This window comes from Heliangelus exortis, chromosome 21 (assembly GCF_036169615.1).
Source record: "Heliangelus exortis chromosome 21, bHelExo1.hap1, whole genome shotgun sequence".
Taxonomy (NCBI): Eukaryota; Metazoa; Chordata; class Aves; order Apodiformes; family Trochilidae; genus Heliangelus; species Heliangelus exortis.
The window spans coordinates 6,862,730-6,885,277 of record NC_092442.1 but is presented as its reverse complement, the minus strand read 5'-3'; the positions used below and the strand labels follow the sequence as shown (position 1 = coordinate 6,885,277).

General features: G+C 61.0%; 3 protein-coding genes across 8 annotated transcripts in view; 2 read left to right on the top strand and 1 right to left on the bottom strand.

Annotated features, from left to right (window-relative positions):
- Nucleotides 1–6,658, top strand: part of SSH2 (slingshot protein phosphatase 2) — a 90,558-nt gene extending 83,900 nt beyond the window's left edge. Inside the window, 1 exon segment of the mRNA XM_071765062.1 lies at nucleotides 332–6,658. Within this exon segment, the coding sequence (XP_071621163.1) occupies nucleotides 332–2,302 (1,971 nt within the window). The 3' untranslated portion in view covers nucleotides 2,303–6,658.
- A 1,063-nt stretch (nucleotides 6,659–7,721) lies between these two features.
- CORO6 (coronin 6) lies at nucleotides 7,722–13,705 on the top strand. Of its 6 annotated transcripts, XM_071765070.1 has the most exons (12): nucleotides 7,722–7,938; nucleotides 9,760–10,065; nucleotides 10,669–10,791; nucleotides 11,198–11,327; nucleotides 11,409–11,590; nucleotides 11,713–11,832; nucleotides 12,062–12,181; nucleotides 12,590–12,694; nucleotides 12,778–12,923; nucleotides 13,010–13,067; nucleotides 13,160–13,390; nucleotides 13,505–13,705. In XM_071765070.1, the coding sequence occupies exons 2-12, from the start codon at nucleotides 9,868–9,870 to the stop codon at nucleotides 13,625–13,627; spliced, it is 1,536 nt and encodes a 511-aa protein (XP_071621171.1). In that variant the 5' UTR covers nucleotides 7,722–7,938; nucleotides 9,760–9,867; the 3' UTR covers nucleotides 13,628–13,705. The 6 variants fall into 6 exon arrangements, with proteins under 6 accessions (XP_071621171.1, XP_071621168.1, XP_071621169.1 ...); XM_071765067.1 differs by lacking the exon at nucleotides 12,062–12,181; XM_071765068.1 differs by lacking the exon at nucleotides 11,713–11,832 and having other exon boundaries at nucleotides 7,723–7,938; nucleotides 13,508–13,705.
- Nucleotides 13,505–22,270, bottom strand: ANKRD13B (ankyrin repeat domain 13B). Its single transcript, XM_071765063.1, is given in 16 exon segments — nucleotides 13,505–15,437; nucleotides 15,542–15,618; nucleotides 15,823–15,983; nucleotides 16,068–16,220; nucleotides 16,303–16,460; nucleotides 16,558–16,688; nucleotides 16,770–16,834; nucleotides 16,917–16,998; nucleotides 17,092–17,158; nucleotides 17,246–17,435; nucleotides 17,560–17,703; nucleotides 17,930–17,975; nucleotides 18,060–18,184; nucleotides 18,401–18,536; nucleotides 21,891–22,106; nucleotides 22,109–22,270. Coding segments are annotated over 16 exon segments (2,028 nt in total). The 5' UTR covers nucleotides 22,175–22,270; the 3' UTR covers nucleotides 13,505–15,226.
- Between the last annotated feature and the right edge of the window lie 278 nt (nucleotides 22,271–22,548).

The following is a 22,548-nucleotide window of genomic DNA, read 5'->3' as shown; positions in this document are numbered from 1 at the left end:
AAAACTACTTCTAGCAGCATTAGGATTGTTCTTTTGTTAACTTGACTATTTAAAAAAAGGCTACATTTCCCTTAGAATTCATTACAATTAAATAATAGTTCTTAAACCTCGTTCTAGGTGAAAATCCAGCCTGGAATATGTTGAATACAATTTAAGAGACAATAATGCTTCTACATTAGTGTTCACAGCACTTGTAAACTGCCTCCACACACAGACATGGGCACTTTTTGTTCCTTGGGGGACGTGCACACCCAATTTCTTTAAGCTGCTGCCATTTGTTGTGTCAGCCCAGATGATGCACTTTGTAATTTCTCCTGTTTCTGTGTTGCAGGAGGTGCCCGAGCTGCCTAGTGCAGGCCATCTCACGAGGTCCCACTCTGAAAATGCCATTTCTGTGAAGGAAATCATCACAGAGATTGAGTTAATCAACCAAGGAGCAGGACCTGCCCAACAGAAAGAGAGTTCAGCCAACCTCACCCAGACACCAAAGAGGAACACGGTGCATGACCTGCCAGTGGAGGCGATTTGGGCATCAGAAAGAGTGGAACAGAGTGAAGGAGCCTGTGCTGGACACCAGGAAAAGGAGAAGGACCCTCTGGAAGCTGAGCAAGAAGCTGCCCCCTCCCTGCAGCCGTCTTCTGGTAAATCAGAACAAGAGGAAAGCAGCTTTGGCGGGGAGCAGCAAGAGCCTCGTGGCTCCATCAACCCTGAGCCCAAGTGGTGCCCTGGCTCTGTCCGACGAGCCACCCTGGAATTCGAGGAGCGTTTGAGACAGGAGCAGGAGCACCAGCACGTGTCCCCAGCTGGCATCTTGCCCACCCGCAAGAACTCCAGGAATGACTCCCCTGCCACTGAGCTCCTGCCACGGGGGAAAAGTGAGGAACCACCCCTGGAGCAGGCTCTGGAGGGTGACAAGGCACAGGGTCCAGGTGCTGAGGAGCTGCTGCTGCCTCCTGGGGCAGAGCTGCCCGCAGGCAGAGACCTGCCTGCACCACCTGCCTCCCCTGCACGGCAGTCCCTGCCTGCAGAGCCAAATCCAGGGCAGGAGGGAGCAGCACAGGAGCGTAGGACAGTGGTCTCATTTGATGGGACAGAGGAGCCATCCCTCCCAAAGAGAATTGAAATTATTGAATACACTCCCATGGTCAAGTCTGCAGAGTGCCCCAATGCCAGCTGGGAGCAGGGGGGATTGGCCACGGCCATCTCATCTTTAGATGAAAACTTGAACCCTTCCTTGTGCTCAGAGAAGGCACCAACCTGTCCCAGAGCTCTGGTCAGTCTCTCGCTGCCAGAGCAGGCGGTACACAAGCAGGACACCATCACTGTGGGCAGCCCCAGCGAGGAGAATGCTCAGTTATCTGCTCACCTCGGTGCTGCTCCCTTCTCTGCCCAGGTGACCTCTACACCTTCAGCCAGCTTAGATCGCTTTTTTTGCCCCCACAAAATTCACCTGGAAGGTGTCACTGAGCAGAGCACGGGTACGGACGATGAGCCGGTGATGCTGTGTGGCACTGAGGGAGATGTGGCTCTCCCGTTCAGGGACAGCCCCAAGCCTCTCTGTGGGGAGGGTGCTGGCACCTTGAGGCAGCTGAGCGGTGAGGACTTTACCAGCCAACGTGCTGAAAACATGGACCTTCTGGACATCTCTTTCCTGTGTTACAGCCTCCCCCACAGCTCCAGCAGCCACAGCGTGGAGGAGCGCAGCAACAGCCCCGGGCTGGTCAAGCAGCGAGCGAAGGAGATAGAGGCTCGGATCCGGCACGCGGGGCTCACCACACCCTCCCTCATGAAACGCTCGGCATCTTTGGCCAAACTGGACTGCCTGGACCTCTCCAAGGACGACTTATCAGAGAGGGAGTCGGCTTCTTCCGACGCCAACCCGGTGCTTCTCACTTGCATTGCCCTCAGTCGAGGCTGTGACAGGGGTAGGTTGGAGAGGGGCTCGAAAAGCACGTGTGGAAAGCATCGCCTTTCCTCCCCTGAGCCCGCAAAGCATTTTGTGGAACAGCTCAGAACAGCTGAGTGCATTGCCCAGAGCAAGCCTGTGGAGAGGCCGCTCGCTCAGTACGCCAAAGAGTGCGGCTCCAGCCAGCAGAGTTTGTTTTCCAGCACGGATCTGACGTGGACTACCTCTGAGGAGGGTCCTCCGTTGCTCCAGGTGCAGGTTTTGGACTCCTTGTCCCCATCTCAAGGTCTGGCTGTCACACCCCGGCAGCAGCACGGGAGAACTCACCCTCTGAGGAGGCTCAAAAAGACCAATGATAAAAAGCGGACAACCAATCCCCTCTACAACACGATGTGATCCTGAGCCCTTGGCTGTGATTTCTTACCCAGAACCCGTCGTGTTGTGTTCACACAGGGGGCAGGTGTAATATAAGGAACATGCACTTTATGGGTTAATTTTATATATATTGTCATTTTACTGTTCCTGGCGCATGTAGGTGTGGGTTGGTTCTTCTGTGTGTGACACTGCAGGACTGTTTGGGTTTGTTTGTTTTGGTTTTTTTTTTTAAGTTTTTTTAACTCAGATAACCTCAAAATGTTCTTTTTTTTTGTTGTTAGTTTGTTTTAAAAGAACAGCTTCCTCATGGAAAAGTTGATGTTGGCATGCTTCGGCAAAGTGGGGTTTTGCTTAGAACCAGATCTTAGCTCCTAACTTGAATTTTCCCCATGCCTTGAAATGGTGCTGGGCGGTTGTTGGGATAAGAGGCCCCTAAATGTGAAGGCTGTGCCAAGGTCCCTTTGTTTGGCCTTTCTTTTACTTCTGCAAACTGGAACTCCACGATGCTGGCAGATCACTCACAAAGCTGCTTCAGGACAAACCCCCCGAGCTTGGTTTGGCTGGTGCATCCCCAAGAGGAGCACACAGGGGTAAATCCTCCTGATGGGTGGGCTCTGCAAACCCTGAGCAGAGGTGGGTCATGCAGACCCCCTCCATTTTGGGGGAAGGTGGATCAAAGCTCCTTGCCAAGCTGCCAGGCTCATCTCTCCTTGGCTGCCCCCCATCAGTGGGCGGGTGAGAGGAGGAGAGCCCCAACCCCGAGTGTTCTTTTAAAACAAACACCTCGTTAGGGTTTTAACCCTCCCATTACTTGAATACTGCTGTGGGCCTTCCAAGTTCATGGCCATATCATCTGTTCTCTGCCCTCCTGCTGCCTCCCCTCTGCGCAAAAGCCTTTCTTGTCTTGTGCTGCCCAAGTTTTTTTTCCTCTCAGCCCTGCTCACAAGCACTTCTGGTCACTCCCAGACCCAGAGGCTGTTATAATTGTTACAGTTGTGTTGTCCCTATGGAATGCAAAGCTTTGTCCTTTCTGCTGTCACTCCTAACACTTGACCTGGAGGGAAGATCTTTTCTGAAAGTTTCTTTTTCCTTTTTTTCTTTTTTTTTTTTTTTCCTAAATTGTATATATGGTATTTATATAGAATTTTTTTTTTTTGTTTCTGTGTTGTTTTGTTTTGGGTTTTTTTCTTTAAAAAAAGGGCAAGACTGCATTCTGTAAACTGGAAAACAAAACCACCTGACTGAAACTCAGTGCTGTTCATTGTAATCTGCACAGAAATGGGAGTGGTTTTTTCATCATAAGCTGTCTTCCCTTTCCAAAAGTGAGCCTCGATGCCAGCCTTTGCCAAATGTGTCTGTTCTCCTTCAGTCCTGCATGAACCTCCCTTGCCCCATGGCAGGAGGAGGACCATGTGTCTGCCTGTCTCCTTCCCCCCTGGAGCTAGGTTTCAGAAGTGCCAGTTGGATGTGGAAAGCCATCAGCTGCTCCGAGCCATTCTGCAGCTTCTGCTTCCCTGGAGAACCTACATTTGAAGGGTCTGCTCCAAATTTCAGTAAATTATTTTCATAGTTTCCATGCAGTTTGGCTAAATCAAAGCTCCTCATTTCCAGCCGTGCATGTCGGCAAATTCTGTGTGTGCTGTAGGAGCAGAGAGAAAGGCACTTGGCCATGGCAGGAGAGCTCTGGGTCCTGTCTGCAGTCGGGTGGCAGGTCTGTGGCAGAAGAGCATGGTCTGAGCTGGTGCTTGGCTCTGGCCCAGAGCTGCCCTCCGGGGAGGAGCGAAGCAGAGAGAAGATGCAGAGTGGCTCCAGCTGCTGAAAGCCCAGTGCAGGGGATGCGGTGTGGGAGGAGCAGCAGACAAGGCAGTGCCTAGAAAGCAAGGCTGATGCTGCAGAGCCTTGTGGGCTCTGATGGGACAAGCTCATCTGGTGATGAGAAGAGCGCTCAGCACCAGAGGACTGTGAAGTATTGGGAAGCAGCCTGTGTTTGTCCTGGGGAAGGATGTCCATAATCCATCTTGCCCGCAGCAGAGGATTGCCAAGCAGTTCCCAAGGTAATCCCACTTCCCTTGCCTCCTGTAGCTCCCAGGGATCCATATTGAGCAGAGCCTGTGTGCCTGCAGCCCAGGCATGAGGCTGTTGGCATGTCTGTCCTCCAGCAGCAACGTGCACTTTATCCCTCCCTTTCCAAGGAGCTTGAGCTCTGCTGGGGATTTGTCACCCGTGCTTGCTGGAGGCTGGAGCCCAGCCTGGAGTAGCCCAGTTGGGCCCTTTCTTGGGTCAAGTAGCACGTCATCCCAGGCCATTTCAATCACTTAAGTCAGCACCTAAGTCCCTGGCCCAGGAGGCCAGATTTTTCTTTAAGATCCTAAAAGACATTTGGCTTCTCTTAGCCTGCTCCAGCTGGCTTCAAAGCTGGGCAGGCAGTGCAGAAAGGCCAAGTGGCTCGTGTCATCTTGTGAAGGACAATTTCAGTCCTTGCCTCCCCCACAAGTTCTCACCAAGCTCCACTGCCCACCCAGGACCCCAAGGACATGTCTGCCTGCCCCTCTGCAGGCACAAGGGATGGGGTGCCACCAAGCCCTACCCTGTGTTGGAGGGGGCATGCTTGACTGCCAGCGTGTCCTAGTGACAAGGATCTGCTTGGGAGGGGAAAGCCCTGGGTCTTAATTTGTTCCCTTGAGAAGGCTGGAGGGGGAGGAAGGGTTTCTTTTCCCAGCTTCATCAGAGAAATGCCCTGTTGGAAGACTTTTCCAGGCCAGCCAGAAATGCTGCTTCTTTCCAGTACTCTGCTGCTCCCTGGGTGCTTCAGCTGTGGAGAGCAGTGAAGGGGCAAAGGCCCCTGCAGGGATTTGCTTTGCTGTCTTCTTTTCCTTGGCTCTGGCCTGACACAACTGTGGTTTCTCTCTGGGAAGCCTGTGGACAGGCAGAGGGAGTTCGGGAAGGTGGCTCTCTTGCAGAGTTATGAAGGCCTTGGCGGTCTGGAGGCTCTGACCTGGATGGCAGGAGGGGGAACAGAGTGAAGGGGCATGTCACATGCAGCTCTCAGAGGACCCAGGGTCCTCTTTAGCCAGTACTTGGGCAATGGAGCCACCAAGTCCCTGGTGCCAGAGCTTTCTGCCTGGGGACCATTGTCCCTTCTCCATGCTGATGGCTCATGGGAGGTGGTGGCTCTCTCCTGGTCCCTGTGGCCACCCTATGAGAGCTTCTTGTGCCCCATCAAGCAGCATGGTGAGCAGCACTTCCAGGGTGCTCAGCAGCTGGCATGCCTTGCCGGTTGAGGGGTTTTAGGAGAAATGTGTTGTTTTAAGGGCATTTTTGTACAAAGACTGTTCTTTTGGTCTCTCGCAAAGCCCTCTTGGAGGATGCTTTATTGTTTACATGGACTCCTCTACAAAATCTCAGCCATCGCCTCCCCCTTCCCCCCCCCCACCTCTGGCTGTACTGTACTGTGTGAGCCTTGCACAGAGGGATGTGTGTGTGTGAAACTGTTTTTACACTGCGTTCTGTTGCACTCTGTGTGTGTGTGTGTGTGTGTGTCCCGTCTGCTTGAGAAGTTGTGACATGTACAAATCTCCCTTCTTCTGGCCCTTTCCTGGGGGCATGGTCCCAGTGGGTGGCAGGGGGAGAAGGTGATGCCGTTCATGGCTCACTGTTAAACAGGGCAGGGATTAGCTATGTGTCCCCCTGCCGTCAAATTCCTGTGGAAGGTAACCCACCCCTGGCAGCTGCCAGGGACCTCTTAGGAAGAGCAAGCTGCTGGGAATCAGCATGGGCACAGGGTGACTGTACCTGCCCAGGGGCTCCCAGAGCCCCAGTGTTCTCCATCCTAGTGGCTGGAGGAAGCCATACCCACCACAGGTCCCCTGCTCCCATCCCCGTGTGTCCTGCCTTAATCCAGTCCTAGCTCCACATGAACCCCCCCACTTCTCCCTAAGGGAGGGACCCCCCGAGCCCTTGCTGGCGCAGGGCAGAGGCGGACGCTGGCCTGGCACAGGAGGAGTCTGGGCTGGAGGTGCTAACAGCCCGCCCGCGCTGCAGACATCTCTGTTGGCACAAAAGAAAGTGCCAGTGCCTTTTTATTTTCCTTTATGGAGATGTGACGTCCGTGTGCTGGTTTGTAGGGGTGGCTGCGGGGCCGGGCAGTCCAGCTGCTCCCTGTGCTGGGTCAGGGGTGGCTGGCAGTGGAGTTGCAAACCAGAGAGGAGAGCGTTTCTGTCTGCCCTCCTGGATCTTCCTTGGTGGCTGGGATCGTCCCCTTTCCCCCTAAAGACTTTATGACTGATGTGCTCAGCTGTTTTTAAATGTGAACTTGTGCACTGATGTGCAGATTCAATGTTCTTGTTACCGAATGAATAAAGTTTATTTTGAAGATGATGTGGGCATGTGCTGCTCCTGTTCAGGATTGGGGCTGGGGGCAGTGGGTGATCTGTGCTGCTGTGGGAGCACAGGTGGCAGTGGGGGGCTGGCCCCCTGTTCTGGGAAACCAGAGCGGGGTGGTTGTGTCCCCTGCCAGAAGGGTAGGTGAGCCCATCCCATCCTATAAATCTCCTGAGCATGGCCCAGGAGCCATGGTCCTAAGCAGATGCTCTCCCAGCACCTGCTGTGGTTGTAGGGAAGATGCTGGGGTCAGTGGTGGAACAGGGCAGGCAGGGGATGCCACTGCAGCCCCCCCTTCACTGCCACCCCTTTGGATGTCACTTTTTCCCTGCTTTTTTGCCAACTGCCCCCTCCTGCCCTGCTCAGCCAATGCTCCACTAGATGCCCTTGTAGGGTCCAGAGCTTTGCTGCCTTTCCAGGAACCACCGTTGTCCTACACGTCCCCAAGCTCTGCAACAACTTAATCCCTTCGGGCCAGGGCATCCCTTCCGGGTTTGGCTCTGCGAAATCTCAAATCTAATCTGGTTTCTGAGCCTTCCTGTAACCATCCCGCTGTGCTTGGCCAGGGCTGACGTGGGCTCCTCCCCGTGGAGATGCAGCCCCCTTGCTCCAGGGGGTGCACAGGGTGCTAGGAGGGGTCGGGAGCCCTTGGCCAGCCCAGGGTGAGGGTCTCTGCAGGGCTGGGCTGGCCCTAGTGTGCGGGGGTACCCACCGCAGGGTCCCAGATCTGCGGGATGCCACCAGCCCTGTGTCCTGCTTGAGCCCTTTGTGGAGGTGACCCCACAGGTGACAGCAGCCGGGAGGGGAGGGGGTGGCGGCGGGGCGGGGAAACCTCCCCGTGGTTTCCCCGAACGCTTTGGGAAGATGCTGCCTGGCAGGAGGGAGCAGAGGGGCTCCCTCCGTGCCGGGGACTGCGGGCACTTTGGGCTCCCCACTTTATGGGAGGGCGAGCAGGCTGTGCCAGGGCTGACCCCATCCCTGCAGGCAGGGCCGGGGGGGGGGGTGCCGGGGGCCGGGCAGGGTGCGGGGGCAGGCGGGGCCGTGCCGGGCCCCCCCCCTCCCGGTGCCCGCCGCGGGGGGGCTGTGCCGGCCCCGGCTCCCGGCTGGGCTCAGCTGTTCTCTGCGGCAGCGGCACTGCGCGGTGCCGAGCCCAGCCACGCCGGGCCGAGCGGAGCGGGGCCGGGGCGAGCCGGGCCGGGCCGTGGGGAGCTGAGAGGGGCCGGGCCGAGCCGGGCGGAGCCGAGCGGGGCTGAGCCCGCAGCAGCCGCCGAGAGCAGGTGGGTGCCGGGGCGCGGGCGAGCCGGGGCCGGCGGCGGGGAGCGGGATGGGGGGAAGGAAAGGAGGGAGGGGGCGGTGGGGCGCTGGGCTGAGGCCCCCCGGGCCCCCCAGCCCCTCGCCCGCCCGCCGCCCGGCAGGAGATGGCTATATTTGGAAAGTGACCTCTGGTCGTTCCCGAGCAGCCGCTGCGGATTCAATTGTGGCAACGTAATGGCACGGCTGGGAAGCGGGGAGCAGGGCTGTCCTGCCTCTATTCTGCCAGCACCTTGCCTGCACCCCGCCTGTATCACGCCCGTACCCCTTCTTGCACCCCACCTGCGTGCTGCTAACACCCTGCCTGCACCCCCACCTGCCCTCTGCCTGCACCCCATCCCGCCCAACCTGCACCCTTCCTGTTTCGTGCCTGCACCCTGCTTGCAGACCACTAGAACCCTCTTTGCATCCTGCCTGAACTCTGCCTGCACCCCATTCAGCCCTGCCGGTACCCTGCCCAACTCTGCTTGCATCCCACCTGCACCCTACCCAACCCAGCCTGCACCCTACACACTGCCTGCACCCTACACACTGCCTGCACCCTGGTCAGCTCTGCCTACACCTCATCTGCACTTTTCCTGAACCCCACACCTTGCCTGCACTCCCCCCAGTCACACAGGCTGTGCCCCCTCCCCTGTGTGCCTACTACACCCCAACTCTGCTCCCATTGGTAAGAAGAGATGAGGTGCTGCAAAATACCCAGTGGGTATCCCTGGGGTCTCCTCCCCAGGGCCGGGGACCATTGCTGGGGTCATGGGGGTGACACCCACAGTGCCAGTGTCCAGCCTGCCTCAGTAGGACCCTTGCCCCCCTCAGCAGTGGCTCTGACCCACTCTGCCAGGCCTGGGGTGATACTGAGGGGCTGCACAGACCCCTGGGGACTCTGGGGGCAGATGTGGCCTGGCTTGGTGCTGCACGTGCTGTTGGATGGCACATGGAGTAGCACATCTGCTCCTACCTCTGCCCACACCAGCCCCACAGGCCAGGGGCAGTAGGGCCCAGCCCTTCAGGCTGTGATTTGGAAGCTGGATATGGCCCCTGGTAATGGGGGAGGTCCCAGAAGAGCACAGGAGGGGGTCCCTGGTGTAGCCAGTGGGTGCTGCAGAGCCACAGCTCCAGGGATTTTTTGGGTCGTGAGGGGCTCAGTGTCCCCAGGCATGTTCCAAGAGCAGCAGAGGCTCAGGATGGAGGTGGGTGGCTGTGGGCAGTGTGCCCAGCTGTGGCTGAGGGCTGGAGACCCCACTGGGACCATGCTGAGCTTGGGGGGGCTCCTCTGCACCCCAGTGTGCCTGCAGAGCTGTGTTGCTGTGACAGGGTCAGTGCCAGGCGAGAGGGTTGGGGTGCAGAGTGGGTAATCTCAGGGCAGGGGTCCATGGGGAGGCATGGGGAGGGCAATGCTGGAGGCACAGCCTTCCTCCTGAGTGCTGGGCTGAGCCAGGCCACCTCAGGCCACCAGCGCCAGATGGTACATGAGGGGGTGAGCTGTGACCCAGTATATGGCACCTCTGTGTCTACCCCAAACTCCCTTCAGCCCCATTTCACTGTTGCTGCTGCTCATGTGCCAACCCCAGTGCCACCTATGGGGCATGGCACAGCTGCATGTCATGGCACTGCTGTGTCCCCGCCCAGCTACGTGATGAAGTGGCTCTGGTGGCAGGATGCCTGTCCCCAACTCTTGCAGCCCCCACACCCCCTTATTCTGGGACTGCACCAGTCCCTGCTGTGGACTCCTGGCCATGTTGGGCACCATCCTGCACCCTCATTGCCCACCATCTCCGTGTCCCCAGACTTCCCAGGTGCCCAGAGTAGGGGGGTTCTCTCAGAGAGTGAAGCCTGAAGGGACTGAAACCTGCCAGGGTTGGGGGGCCATGGCCTGACCCTGCACCCCCTCAGCCATGAGCCGCCGCGTGGTTCGCCAGAGCAAGTTCCGTCACGTCTTCGGGCAGCCAGTGAAGGCTGACCAGATGTATGAGGACATCCGTGTCTCCAAGGTGACGTGGGACAGCTCCTTCTGTGCCGTCAACCCCAAATTCCTGGCCATCATCGTGGAGTCGGGCGGCGGGGGGGCCTTCATGGTCCTGCCCCTCGCCAAGGTGAGATGCTGGGGCCCCTGCGTTGTATTGGGGTGCACATGCTGACTGGATTTGGTTTGGGGGGAATGCTGAGGGCTCAGAGCCACCACAGTTCATGGGCAGCATCACTTTGCCCCAGCATCCCTGTCCTCCAGTGGGGTCTCAGGGCAGAGATAGCCTGGGATAATCGTGGACACCAGTGAAGGGTGATGTCCTGGGGGTAACTGTGGTGATGTCGGATTTCTCCCCAGCCAAAATTCCTCAGGATCACATAATTCCTGGGGAGCACCCCAGTGGGGTGGTGGGTCTCCCCTGCCCACCCCGGCAGAGGGAGTGGGGACCCCATTCCAGCCCCTCCTTGTCATTGCAAGGGACACACATCAACCTCTCCTAGGGCACATGATTTCCCTCCATGTCTCTATGGGGCTTTCTGCTAAATGAGCCCCATTCCCACTGTGTGCCTCAGTTTCTCTAGATGGCCACTGCCAGGGTCCTCTGCATGTCCCCACTTGTGCCACAGCCCCATGCGGTGGCCAATCTGGGGCTTGAGGGTCTCCCAGTGGGATCCCCCTGGACTGGAGGGATCATCTACTGGGGGCTCATCCCAGCACCTCGGCGTTACAGACAGGACGGGTGGACAAGAACCACCCGCTGGTGACAGGGCACACGGCGCCTGTGCTGGACATCGACTGGTGTCCCCACAACGACAACGTCATCGCCAGCGCCTCCGAGGACACCACCGTCATGGTGAGGGGCCGGACCCCGGGTGGGAGGGGGGAGATGGGTGCTGGGGGAGCGACACAGAGCATCCCCCCCCAGCCTTTGCCGCCTACAAAGTGTCACCGGGCTATTTTTAGCCCCGGTGCCATGCATTCGCGCTGGCGGCGGCTGCTCTCTCCATGATGCAGCAGTTTGTGCTAAATATACCCACCCTGGCAACTCAGCACCCAGGAATAGCTGGGGGGAACCTGGAACCTGGAACCTGCACCCTGGAGGTGCCCGTTCCCCCCCATGCCCACTGAGTAGCAGGGATGTGCCCTGGAATGCCACCCTTCCCGCTGCCTGATCTGGGATTAACGATGAGGTTAATTGGCTCCAGGGCTCTCAGCTGCTTAGTGCTGAGTGATCCCCACTCTCTGTCCCACTCCCCCAGGTGTGGCAGATCCCCGATTACGTCCCCGTGCGCAACATCACGGAGCCAGTGGTGACACTGGAGGGACACTCCAAGCGGGTGGGCATCATCTCGTGGCACCCCACAGCCCGCAATGTCCTGCTCAGTGCAGGTAAGAGGGTCCCAGGGTGCCCTCCCCAGGGTCAGGGGGGACCCGTGGGGTGACAGTGTCCACTCTACCGGTCCACCACAGGCTGTGACAACCTGGTGATCCTCTGGAATGTTGGCACGGGGGAGATGCTGCTGGTGCTGGAGGACATGCACACTGACCTCATCTACAATGTGGGCTGGAACCGCAATGGCAGCCTCCTCGTCACCACCTGCAAGGACAAGAAGGTCCGCGTCATCGACCCCCGCAAGCAGCAGATTGTGGCGGTGAGTACCCCCTGCCGTGTCCCCCCACCTCATGGTTCCCCTCATGTGCCTGCCTGACCCTACTAACCACCTGCACCCCTGCGTCTCTGTCTTTGGTTTTAACCCCCTAACGACTGGCACAGGAGAAAGACAAACCGCACGACGGCGCCCGCCCCATCCGCGCCATCTTCATGGCTGATGGCAAGATCTTCACCACTGGTTTCAGCAAGATGAGTGAGCGGCAGCTGGGCCTCTGGGACCTGGTATGAGATGGCACCTGCCTCACGCCCAGCCAGAGCTGCCCTGGGGACCCCCAGCCCAGCCAGGAACATGCCAAGGACATGCCAGGAACATGCCAGGGTTGCTTTCCAGCCACACATGTGCAACCCAGGAGCAGGACTCAGCAGCTGTTTTGGGGGGACAGATCCGGACCCCCTCCCACTTTCTCCCCTTCCCATGCCCCATGCTGACTCTCTCCCCCCCTCCCCCCAGGAGAGGTTTGCCCCCCACGAAGGGCTGAGGCCCGTGCGGGCCATCTTCACGAAGGAAGGACACATCTTTACCACAGGCTTTACCAGAATGAGCCAGCGGGAGCTGGGCTTGTGGGACCCGGTAACAAGGCCGCATGGAGTGCTGCCCTGGGAACTTGGCCCCCCCTTTACCCTCTGCTCCCCTCACCTTGCCCCAGAATGGTGTGGGGTGCCTGCTGCATCCCCCAACCCAAAAGATGCCAAGTTCCCAAGTGTGCCGTGTTGTGCTGGGCATGGAGAGGGGGCTGGAGGGAGAGAAAGGAGGGCTGGAGAGGGGGGGAACAAGTCAGGATGAGGGGAACCCAGTCATGCAGGTAAGCAGGAGGAGGTAGGGGTGGTGAGGGGGGACATGCCAAGCTGCCTGCACAGGGAGGGTGTACCCTGGGGTGGGGCTCCATCCCCACAGTGTGCTGTGGCTAACGTGTGTGACTAACTGGGGTGGGGGCCTGGGGGCACTGTTCAGCCCCCCCTCACTGCTCTGGCCCCACAGAACAACTTTGAGGAGCCCATCGCCCTGCAGGAGATGGACACGAGCAACGGGGTCCTGCTGCCTTTCTACGATCCTGACTCCAGCATTGTCTACCTCTGCGGAAAGGTAACCTACTCACTGGGGCACAGACCCACCCATCCATACTACCCCAACCCCGGGCTGGTTGGCAGCTGTCCCCACACCTGCAGGGTGACAGCAGCATCCGGTACTTCGAGATCACGGATGAGGCACCCTACGTGCACTACTTGAACACCTACAGCAGCAAGGAGCCCCAGCGGGGCATGGGCTTCATGCCCAAGCGTGGACTGGAGGTCAGCAAGTGTGAGATCGCCAGGTGAGAGCCACGGGGGGGGGAGGTCTAGAGGGGAGGCAGAGAGGTCGGGGGGTCAGTCAGACCCTGACCACCTCTGCCCCATGCAGGTTCTTCAAGTTGCATGAGCGCAAGTGCGAGCCCATTGTCATGACAGTGCCACGCAAGGTGAGCCTGACAGGGTCCCAGGGAGATGGGGGGTTGCTCAGGCGACACACCCCCATCTCACCGCTGTCTCCCTCACCACCACCCCCCCGCAGTCAGACCTCTTCCAGGATGACCTGTATCCCGACACACCAGGCCCTGAGCCAGCCCTGGAGGCAGACGAGTGGCTGTCAGGGAAGGATGCGGAGCCCATCCTCATCTCACTGCGGGACGGCTATGTCCCCATCAAGAACCGGGAGCTGAAGGTGGTCAAGAAGAACATCCTGGACAACAAGCCCCCCCCAGGCCCCCGCCGCAGCCACTCCACCTGCAACTCTGACTTTTCTGTGAGTGTCCTGGGGGTGGGGATGTCATGGCTGGGCTGTATCCACCATGGGGTGGGGTTGGAGGGGACCAGAGGGAGCTTCCTGGTGACCCCGTGTGTACCCACCCACCCACAGCAGCCAGCCTTGGAGGAGGTGCTGGAAGAGATCCGTGCCCTGAAGGAGACTGTCCAAGCACAGGAGAAGCGCATCTGTGACCTGGAGAACAAACTCTGCCAGTTCACCAACGGCACGGACTAGTTTGGGGGCCATGACCACCAGCAGGGCAAGGACTGCCCCATCCCCCCTACCCCGGGGATTAAAGCCAAGTCCCCCAGAGGGCAGGAGCCCAGAGCCGTGTTCTTTCCCCCGGAGATGAGGCTGCAGGGAGGGGGTCAGACCCTGACCTCCTGCCCTCCACCTCACTGCCGTCAGTCCCACCCTGCTCCGGGGCTGGCCCAGCACATCAACACCCGCTGCAGCACCGCGGGGGTGGGTCCGCTTCGATGCCCGCAGGTGGGGGCTGCTGAGTATCCCTCCTCAGGGACCTGCAAGCTGGGTGCCAGCATCCTCCCAGGACAGGGGGTACCGCCCCCCCCCCCCGGCCAGGATGCACTTGGGTACGGTGCTACATCCCCCCGTTGCCCCCTTCACCTCCACCTCCCCTGATGCCCCCCTCTCATCAGGTGCTCCCGAGCGGCTCTTTGCTCCTGGGTCCCCATTTAATAAAGGGCTCAGCCACTCGTGGCAGTGTGGCAGGTACCGGGGATGTGGGACAGCCATGTTGGGGGGGAAGCCCTGCCCACACCCCTGCCCACACAGCTCCGGCGCAGGCAGAAGGGAGGCTGAGAGAGACAAACATTAAAGAGCATTTATTGGTGTTGGCTGCGGTCGGAGCTGCTCGGGCTCCCCCGGCCCTGGCCCAGACGTCTTGTGGGGTGCATGGAGGGAGGACGAGGGGGCCGCCAGCTACGAAAAGTCCCAGGGGAGTGAGCCTGGCCCCCACCCCTGTGGCCCCCAGCCCCTCATGTGCAAAGAAGGAGCAGCCCGAAGTGGGGGGGCCGGAGGTTAGCACCATTTAACATAAGGTTTCTCTTGGAGTCAGTGCCCGGGACAGGGGGGTGCAGCGCTGCCAAGGGGTGGACATCCGAGCAGGACCGGGGGGGAGAGGGGGTGCAAGCAGGGGATAAGGGTGAGGGGGTGACACTGGAATGGCCTCTTGCAGGCACCCCCTTGGCTGCCCCAGTGGATCCCCATGGTGGGGTGGGGGTGACTGTGCAGCCCTGCACTGACTGTGGGGTGCAGTGGGGCTGAGCCCCCTCCTCCCTGCCCCATTGGCAGGCAGAGCAGCTCCCGGGTAAGTGCACTTGGTAGCGCCTGGGCAGGGGGGCTGAGGGGGCTGGGCAGAGCCCCCCAGCTCTGAGGGCACCCCGGGACCCTATGTGACTGGCAGCCTACCCCCATCTTGGGGCAGGATGTGCCTCCCACAACCCTCCTGGAGTGAGGGGCAGAGCAGCACCCCATAGGGCAGTTAGGAGGGGGCTAGGGCTGTCCCAGGGGTGGGGTGCAGTCCATGGGGTTGCCCCCCACCTATCTGCCACCCCAGTTGTCGCCTACCCTCACCCTGTCCTGCTCTGGGGTGCTCCCCCAACCCTGCACCCCAGTCCTGCCCTGGCTCTGGGGATAATTTCCCCCAACCAGGGCCAAATCCTGCTCCCCCCCTCTCCATTTGCCCTCTGCAACACTTGGACTGGCTCCCCCCAACCTCTCTCCCCCCAACCCACATCCCCCCATACCCGGCACCATCCCCATCGGGGTGGGTGGTTGTGGGGGGAGAAGAGGCTCAGTGGGGACTTGGGGTCACTTCTCTGTCAGCGAGAGCTGCAAGATCCGCTGCAGTTCCTCTTCCTCCTGGCGTGTCCGGCGCTCGGCCTCCTCCTGCTCCCGCGCTGACAGCGCCATGGCCAACCGCAGCTGCTCCGCGTAGCTGGGGAACAGGGGGCTGGGCCCCCCGCCACCCCCCGGGGATGGGGCAGCGGGGGACCGGGGGGATGCTGTGTGCTGGGGAGTCCTGGGGGAGGAGGTTAGAGGAGGGTGGGGAGGGTCTCAGCAGGGGTCCAGCACCCACTCCCTCTTCCCCCCCCTACCCCAGGGGGGTGGCTGTACCTTACCAACCTGTCTCCTCGGCGGCCCTCGTGTGACATGGGGTGGGTGCCTGGCTTGCTGTTGGTCAGTGCCTCCCAAATGGTGACCTGTATCCAGTGGCAGGGGATGCTCGGAATGTGGCACCCCCTCCCACATCTTCCCCAGTACTCCAAAACCCACCCCTCTGCATGACCCAACGCTGTGGATGGCAGGGATGGGGCAAGGTGGACTGAACATCCCTAGGCAACACCATCTGGGCATAGGCCCAGCCACAGAGGGAGGAGAAGGTTGGAAGCAGTGGCAGTGCCCACCTGGTCATACTCGCTGCCCGCTTCCAGCAGGCTCTGCTGGATGGCAAACTGCAGCAGGTCATCCTCATCCTCCCGCAGGGTGTCCTGGTGGGTGCCCACTACGCTGTACCCCCGCGGCACCTCGAACAGCGCTGGGTCCATCTCGCATGCCCGGCATGAAGCTGTGGGGAGACGGCATGGCTGGGCACCCCGCTGTGTCCTGTCATCCCCCTCCTGCCAGCCATGTCCCACACAACCCCACATACTCAGGGAGCTGGAGCTGCTGACACTGGAGGAGTCACTGCTGGGTGAAGGCGCCTCGCTGCTGGGGCTGTGCCGCAGGGAACTGACGGGCTCATCACACCCATTGAGGTTCCCAAAGGTGATGCGGGCGTTGAGGATGTGGAAGATGGGGATTTCTGTGGGAAAAGGGAGGGAAGATGGCTGTGCCACCTGTGTCGGCAGCAAAGACCCCTCCTGACCACCCCGCCCTCCCTGTACCAATCTTGACGGGGAAGCCAGGCGGGAGGCGCAGAGTGATGAAATCCCGCAGTTTGGCAAACAGCGCGTTGCTTATGGCCATGAGGTCGATGATGGGGGCAACCTGCTCACAGAGGGACAGCGGGTGGTCCTCACACAGCCACAGCTTCGCCTTGAACCTGCCAGGGTTGGGTACCATGGGGGTCAGCAGTGGTTGGAAGGGGGGGCAGGTGAGAGCAAGGGGGGGTGTCCCCCAGTTTTCTCTTCCTCCCTCACTTCTGTGTCTTGGTGGTGAGCTCCATGGGCCGCCCCATATCCCTGTTGCCCAGCTCGAAGTTGGGGTTGAAGTACTCCTCAGGGGTGATGGCGGTGGGGTTGGCGTGGCTCAGTGTCTGTGTGATCAGCGTCTGCAGGACCCCTTGCCTGGTTAACAGGGGGAGTGTCCAGCCACGGGGCCACCCTGCCATGGGGACCCTTGGGACACTCACCCCGTTGTTGGGCCCCACATGCTGTTCGGCGATGCCCAGGAAGGATTGCAGGGGGGTCTTGCTGCCTGCAGGAGAGGTGAGGGTGAGGCCCAGCACCCGTACAGCACCCGTACAGCACCCTGCTCCCCCAGCCCATGCCACCTCCACCTTTGCTCTTGCCCTTGTGCTGGTCTGAGAGGTGCTCAGTTCGCGTCCTCGTAATCAGCTCCACGTTGGACGCGCCGTAGACCTGGCCGAGGAGGGAGAACACCAGAGGGAGATATTCCCCCCACACCAAACAGCCATACACCCCTCAGGAGGCTCAATACCCCCTGTCCCTCACCTTGGCCTCGTACCCATTCACCATTTCTGTTTTCTCACTCCTCCAGCCCAGGATCCCGGACTTGTTCCTGGAGGTGACACAGGACACTATGAGCGATGGATGGTTTTGCTCAGGCAGCCCAGGGTGGGGGCATCCTAGGAGCTGCACATCTCACCTCTCAAAGGCGATGTTCTTGGTGTCAAGCTGAGTGGTGACAACGGGGGCTGTCAGCCGTCCCATCACCTGCTCCTCAGTGGGCTGCACAGCAGCCAGCAGTACCTCCTGGTCATGGCCAGCCAGGGCCAGTGTCTCTGAGTAGACCACCCGACGGTCATGGTCAATCTCCATCACCACCGCGCTCGTGTCTAGGGGAACAGGGATCAGGGTACATGGAGACAGCCATATCATCCTCATCATATCACCCAGCCCTGCTGCAGTGCCAAGGGGCTCTGCCAGTGCTCCCCTATGAGGGGAGATACCCTGGCTCACCTTGTCCCCGAAAGACGAAGCTGCGGTTGCCCCGCTGCCAGGTCATATGGTCAAAGCCCAGCAGCGTGGTGTCCACCCGCAGGTTCTGGCCACTCTTCCACACCTTGTAGGTGTCACTGGGGCAGATCTTGGACACCAATGGCACTGGGGAGAGACAGCGATAGCCCAGCCAGGGACGGGACCACCCTGCACCCCTGCATGGGCTGCCAGCATCGAGCTGGATGAGGAGGACATCTGGGAAACCTGATGCTTTGGTGGGATGAGGGTCTGCAAGCTTGGGGTGTAGAAAGGCAAGGGGACAGGGGTCCCCCATCCTGGGGATGCAGATGGGTGCTGGGGAACTCTGATAGGAATGCATCCCCGAGCTTACCCCAGCTGGTGAACTCCCACTTCATCTCCACATAGAAGTCCTGGGCCTGTGGAGAGCACAGCAGGGTCAGGAGGAGCCCATCACCAGCATCCTCCTCACTCACCCCAGTGGTCTCGCCAGCAGGAGGCACCTTGCGCAACTTCTCCAGCAGGATGGGGATCCCGGCCAGGCGCTTGATGGCTCTCTGGTAGTCTCGATAGCGCAGGACCAGCTGCACCAGCTCCAGGTCCCGGGTGCTCACGGCTTCCTGCAGGACTGTGAGGCAGAGCAGGGCAGTGCCAGGGGGTGGCACGGCATGGTGTGGGACAGTGTGACACAGCACAGCAGAGCCAGCCACTACATGGAGCCACACATGGGCACCACCATGTGAGCTGTCCCTTGGTGGCGGGTGCAGCACCAGGTCCAGCATGACCCTGCCCCTGACTGGACAGTTTGATGGGGTCCCAGGCAGTTAGACCCCCCCTTGCTCACCTGTCCAGCCACTGCGGTTCTCCTTGCCCACATCAGCGCCATGCTTCAGCAGCACCCTGGCGCACTCAAGGTGGCCCAGCGTGGTGGCCAGGTGCAGTGGGGTGCGTCCTCGGGGGTCCAGCTGCTCAATGTCAGCCTGCCAGGAGGGAGCAAGGCTCAGAAGACACTGGGCGGGGGACTGGTTCTCACACACCACCACCCCCAGTGTCCCTCCCACAGGCATAAAGCTCCACAGCTGGAGCAGCTGGGAAGAGAAGCCGACATTTGCTGGTATCTCAGACAGCATCCCTATCGCCGAGCTCCCCTGAGAGGATCACATGCACTGCACCCCAAAATGCTCTGCCTGCTCCCCACAGTCACCGCAGAGAACAAGAGTAGCCTCCAGCACCCAGCACAGCACGGACAGGCTGGGGCATGGCGTGACAATAGGAGATACGGATCCTCCTGAAGCTCTGCACGGCTTGATGCAGCTGCAAGCTTCGGGAAAAGCCCCCACCTCTGGGATTTGGCAATGGTTACGAGGGGGGGAGGGTTTCTGCCCAGTTGCCAGGCAGCAGCTGCCGGCAGCCCCCCCTCCATCCCTCCGCCGAGGCCGGGAGCCCGGCCGGGACGTGGGCTGCGGCGGGCGCACGTGTTCCCCTGCCTGAGCCGGGGGCGGGTGGCTGCGGGGCGGGGGGGAGCTCGGAGGATCCCCGGGCCCTGGGGAGCTGCGTGCTGGGGCTGCCATTGTTTGCGCCAAGCCCGGAGCCTGGCGCCCAGCCACCCCCGAGGAATCTTCTCACCTGCCGGCAGCGGCGGTGGGTGCCCCCAGGCCACACACCCTACCCAAGGTGCAGCACTGACCGGTGCCGAGGGTGGGGGGCACAGCTGGGGTCTTGAGGGAGAGGGACAGGAAGGGGGACTCAAATCTGCGCCTCCCCTCCCCTCCCAGCACCCGCTCAGGGCAAGAGGCAATGGGGAAAAAACCCTAATCAGGGCATGGGTTTCTGTGGGGTACTCCTGCAAGTACAATACTGAGGTGCAACACCCAAAGGTGCTGCCACCCCAGAGACATTTTGGGGCTGGGCAGGAGTAGGGTGTGGGTTCTCTCATGCCCAAGCTCTCACCCTAAAGCAAGTCCCTGCTCTTAGGCATGTCCTGCTGTCCCTTGGCCCTGGGGATGTCCCCAACCCTGCCCCCCATGCCCAGAGGCACACCGTGCAAGACTCCCCTCCCCTAGGCTGCCTGCCGGAGTAAACAGCCCCCCCCACTTCCCCGGAAGCCATCGAGTTACTGGAACACTCTCCAGGCGATTGCTACTTCTTAATTGCGCTAATGAAATTACTCTAATTAAAGCAATCGCCCCCCAGCCGGGGGACGGGTGCTGCAGGCTCAGGGTGTCCCCCCAGCCGCAGCCCTGCCCCAGTGCCAGGTGGGACAAGGGTCCCCAGGGTGGGGGGGATCCCCAGCACCGGAGCCAACCCTGGGGGGGGACATGGCATGACCCAAATTTTGCCAGTGAGAGCTTGGTCCCAGGCCCTGGAGCTGGGATGGCTCCAGCACAGAGGCTGTGGCACAGACCTGGGAGTGCTGCCCGTCCTGGGGTTGTAACACCCAGTGGGGGTGTCACAGGGCAGACAGGGGCAAAGATGACTTCAGGATGGCAGTGGTGCAGCGCAGCATCACTTCTCGGCCACCTTTCCTCCTGTGTCAGCCAGGCACATGGCACAACACAGCCCCTCTCCTGGGGTTGTCCCCAGGGTAGAGAGCCCCAGCGCCTGCTCCCGGGTGGCAGTGTGGGACGTGGGCCAGCGCGGGGAGGTGGTGCCAGGCACTGTTGTCCCTGTGCTGCCCCAGGTCCCTGTCACGTGTGGGTGACAGGGCTGCAGCATGGGGTGTCCTGGCACAAAGGGCTCCATGTCACTGCCTGCCACGGGGACCCACTGTCCTCCTCCTAGGTGGAGACAAACATGGACAGGAGCTCATGGTGACAATTCAAGGGTTACACACACATACAGGGCCTTTATGGGGATAGAGAGCAGAAATGTTACCAGCAGCCCCAGTACCTCCCAACTTCAAACACCCGCACGTGTCAGGGGAATCCTGTGTGTGGTGCCACTGTCCCACACAGGTCCCCAGGGTGAAGAAGAGCTGAACCCCCAAGCAAGGGGACACCCAGCTCCCAGCACCATACACAGCACCAACCCTGACTCGCTTATCCAGGGGATGCTCTGACAGAGAAGAGCTGAGCCATGTCCCTGGATGCCCCAGATGAAGGTCGGAGGAGGACTCAACCTGTCCTGGCCCCCACCCCCTTCTCTCGACCCCCCACCTGCCCTGGGCTCTGCCCTGCAGCACGCATGGGGCCCCTTCTGTGCACCTCTGGAGTGCAGGCAGGGCCAGCTTTGCTCTCGCCCTGCAAATGGGGTTGGGGGCCCAGTGGGGGCCACAGCAGAGCCCATCCACCAGCCAGGCTTGGGGGGGGCTGTGGGTTAAAAATCAGGCAAGCATGGCCGGAGCCGCCCTCGCAGTCCCTGCATCTCCCTGCACCTGCTGAGCTGCTGCTGCCTGCGCCCAGCTTTGATCTCCTGAGGAAAATGACCCCAAATTAACCACGGAAATAAACCCACAAGCCATCGCTGGTGAGAACTTGGGGTGACGCTGGTGTAGCCCACCCACACACCCCCCCAGGCTGGTCCCCACAATGGAGGCGGGCGTGGCGGGAGTCGTTGCCAGCATCCCAGCAGAGCATCAAGCACTGTGCCCCTCTCTTTCCTGCCTTGTCGAGGTCCATCCCCCGCTGCCCCCAGCACCTTGGGGTGCCGGCAGGGAGCAGGGATGCTCGGCACAGCCTCGACGCCAGCCTCCCTCCAGCGCCTGCGGTTTCCGGCATCTTCGGGGTTGGGTTTTAATTACCTGAATTGCAAGGCCCCGGGGGAGAGGGAGGCTGGGAACCCGCCGGGGGACGTGCTCCGGCTGGCTTGGGGGGAGGGCTCCCAGACTGGAGGGCACGGGGGGTCCCCTCACACCTCAAAGAACCCTCCTGGCCTCCTGGGTCTGGGGGGCTGTGCTCTGGCAGCATCAAGGCCCTGTCGATGTCCCCTTCCGAGAGGGTCTCATCCCGAGGGTGGGGGAGCTGGGGGCTGCAACCCCAGCAGGGCTGCAGCACCGCGAGGGACGGGTGGGGGTCGGGGTGCGGGGGGCTCCGCAGAGGCCTAGCAGGGAACAGGGGACACGTGGGGAGGGATGCTTGGGGCTGCGTATGCTGTGGGGATGCGGGGAACCGGCGGGTGGTATCCAGCGCTCTGTGCCAGCCCCGGGGTGCAGGGGGGCACAGGACACCCCCAGATCCCTGCCAACGCCGGGAGGGACCCCATCATGTTTATCTCCATCCTCATCTTTATCCCAGCCCCGAACGGGAGCCCGACTGCATCCCGGCAGCATTGCATCAGCTCGAGCCGAACCGGGCCGGGCCCGAAGGTGTCCCTCCCGCTCCCCTTCTGCCCCCCACCTGCTTGGCGCTGAGCTCCCGGTCCAGATCGCGGGCGCGGTTGTGCCAGACGAGGTAGTGCAGCGGGTACCTGCCCTCCGGCCCCTTCCTGCCTGAGCAAGAGGCGAGCATCCTCCGTGCATGCTGGAGCAGCGGCGGGCGCGGCGCGGGGCGGAGCGGGGCGCGGAGGGGTGCGGGGCGGGGCGGCCACAGCACCTCCCGCCCGGTGCTTCCCCCACACCCCCCCCCGCACCCACCGGCCTCATGGGACTTGTAGTCATCCTGCCCGGCATCGCCCCCTTCATCCTCCTCTCTCCCCCCCGCACTGCTCAGCCCATCACCGCAGCCACCGGCCCCGCGGGGTGGTGCGAAGGGTCACCCAGACCCCCCCCTAGTCTCTCCCCCAGACTGATTTGCCCCCTCCTGGCTGACCCCTGCTCCCCCTATGGGCCAACGGCCTTGGCACATGGTGGGGCAGGGGCGAAGGCAATGGGTAGTTTCAATGCAGGGGCCACTGGGGGGGCCCTATGCCCCCCCTCTCCAGGCAGCAGCAGGCACAGGCCCCTGGCCCTGTTTCCTTTTCCGCCTGCGTTTCTCCGGGGCGGGCGTCGCGTTTTCCGGCTCTCGCCTGAGAACAATGCGAGGCTGGGCCTCGGCCTCCCGCTGGCGCCACACTCCT

Coding starts and splice junctions, on each gene's coding strand:
- CORO6 (XM_071765070.1), top strand. CDS start 9,868: ATGAGCCGCCGCGTGGTTCGCCAGAGCAAGTTCCGTCACGTCTTCGGG. Junction 10,066..10,668: donor TGGTCCTGCCCCTCGCCAAG/GTGAGATGCTGG, acceptor TCGGCGTTACAG/ACAGGACGGGTGGACAAGAA. Junction 13,391..13,504: donor CCTGCAACTCTGACTTTTCT/GTGAGTGTCCTG, acceptor ACCCACCCACAG/CAGCCAGCCTTGGAGGAGGT.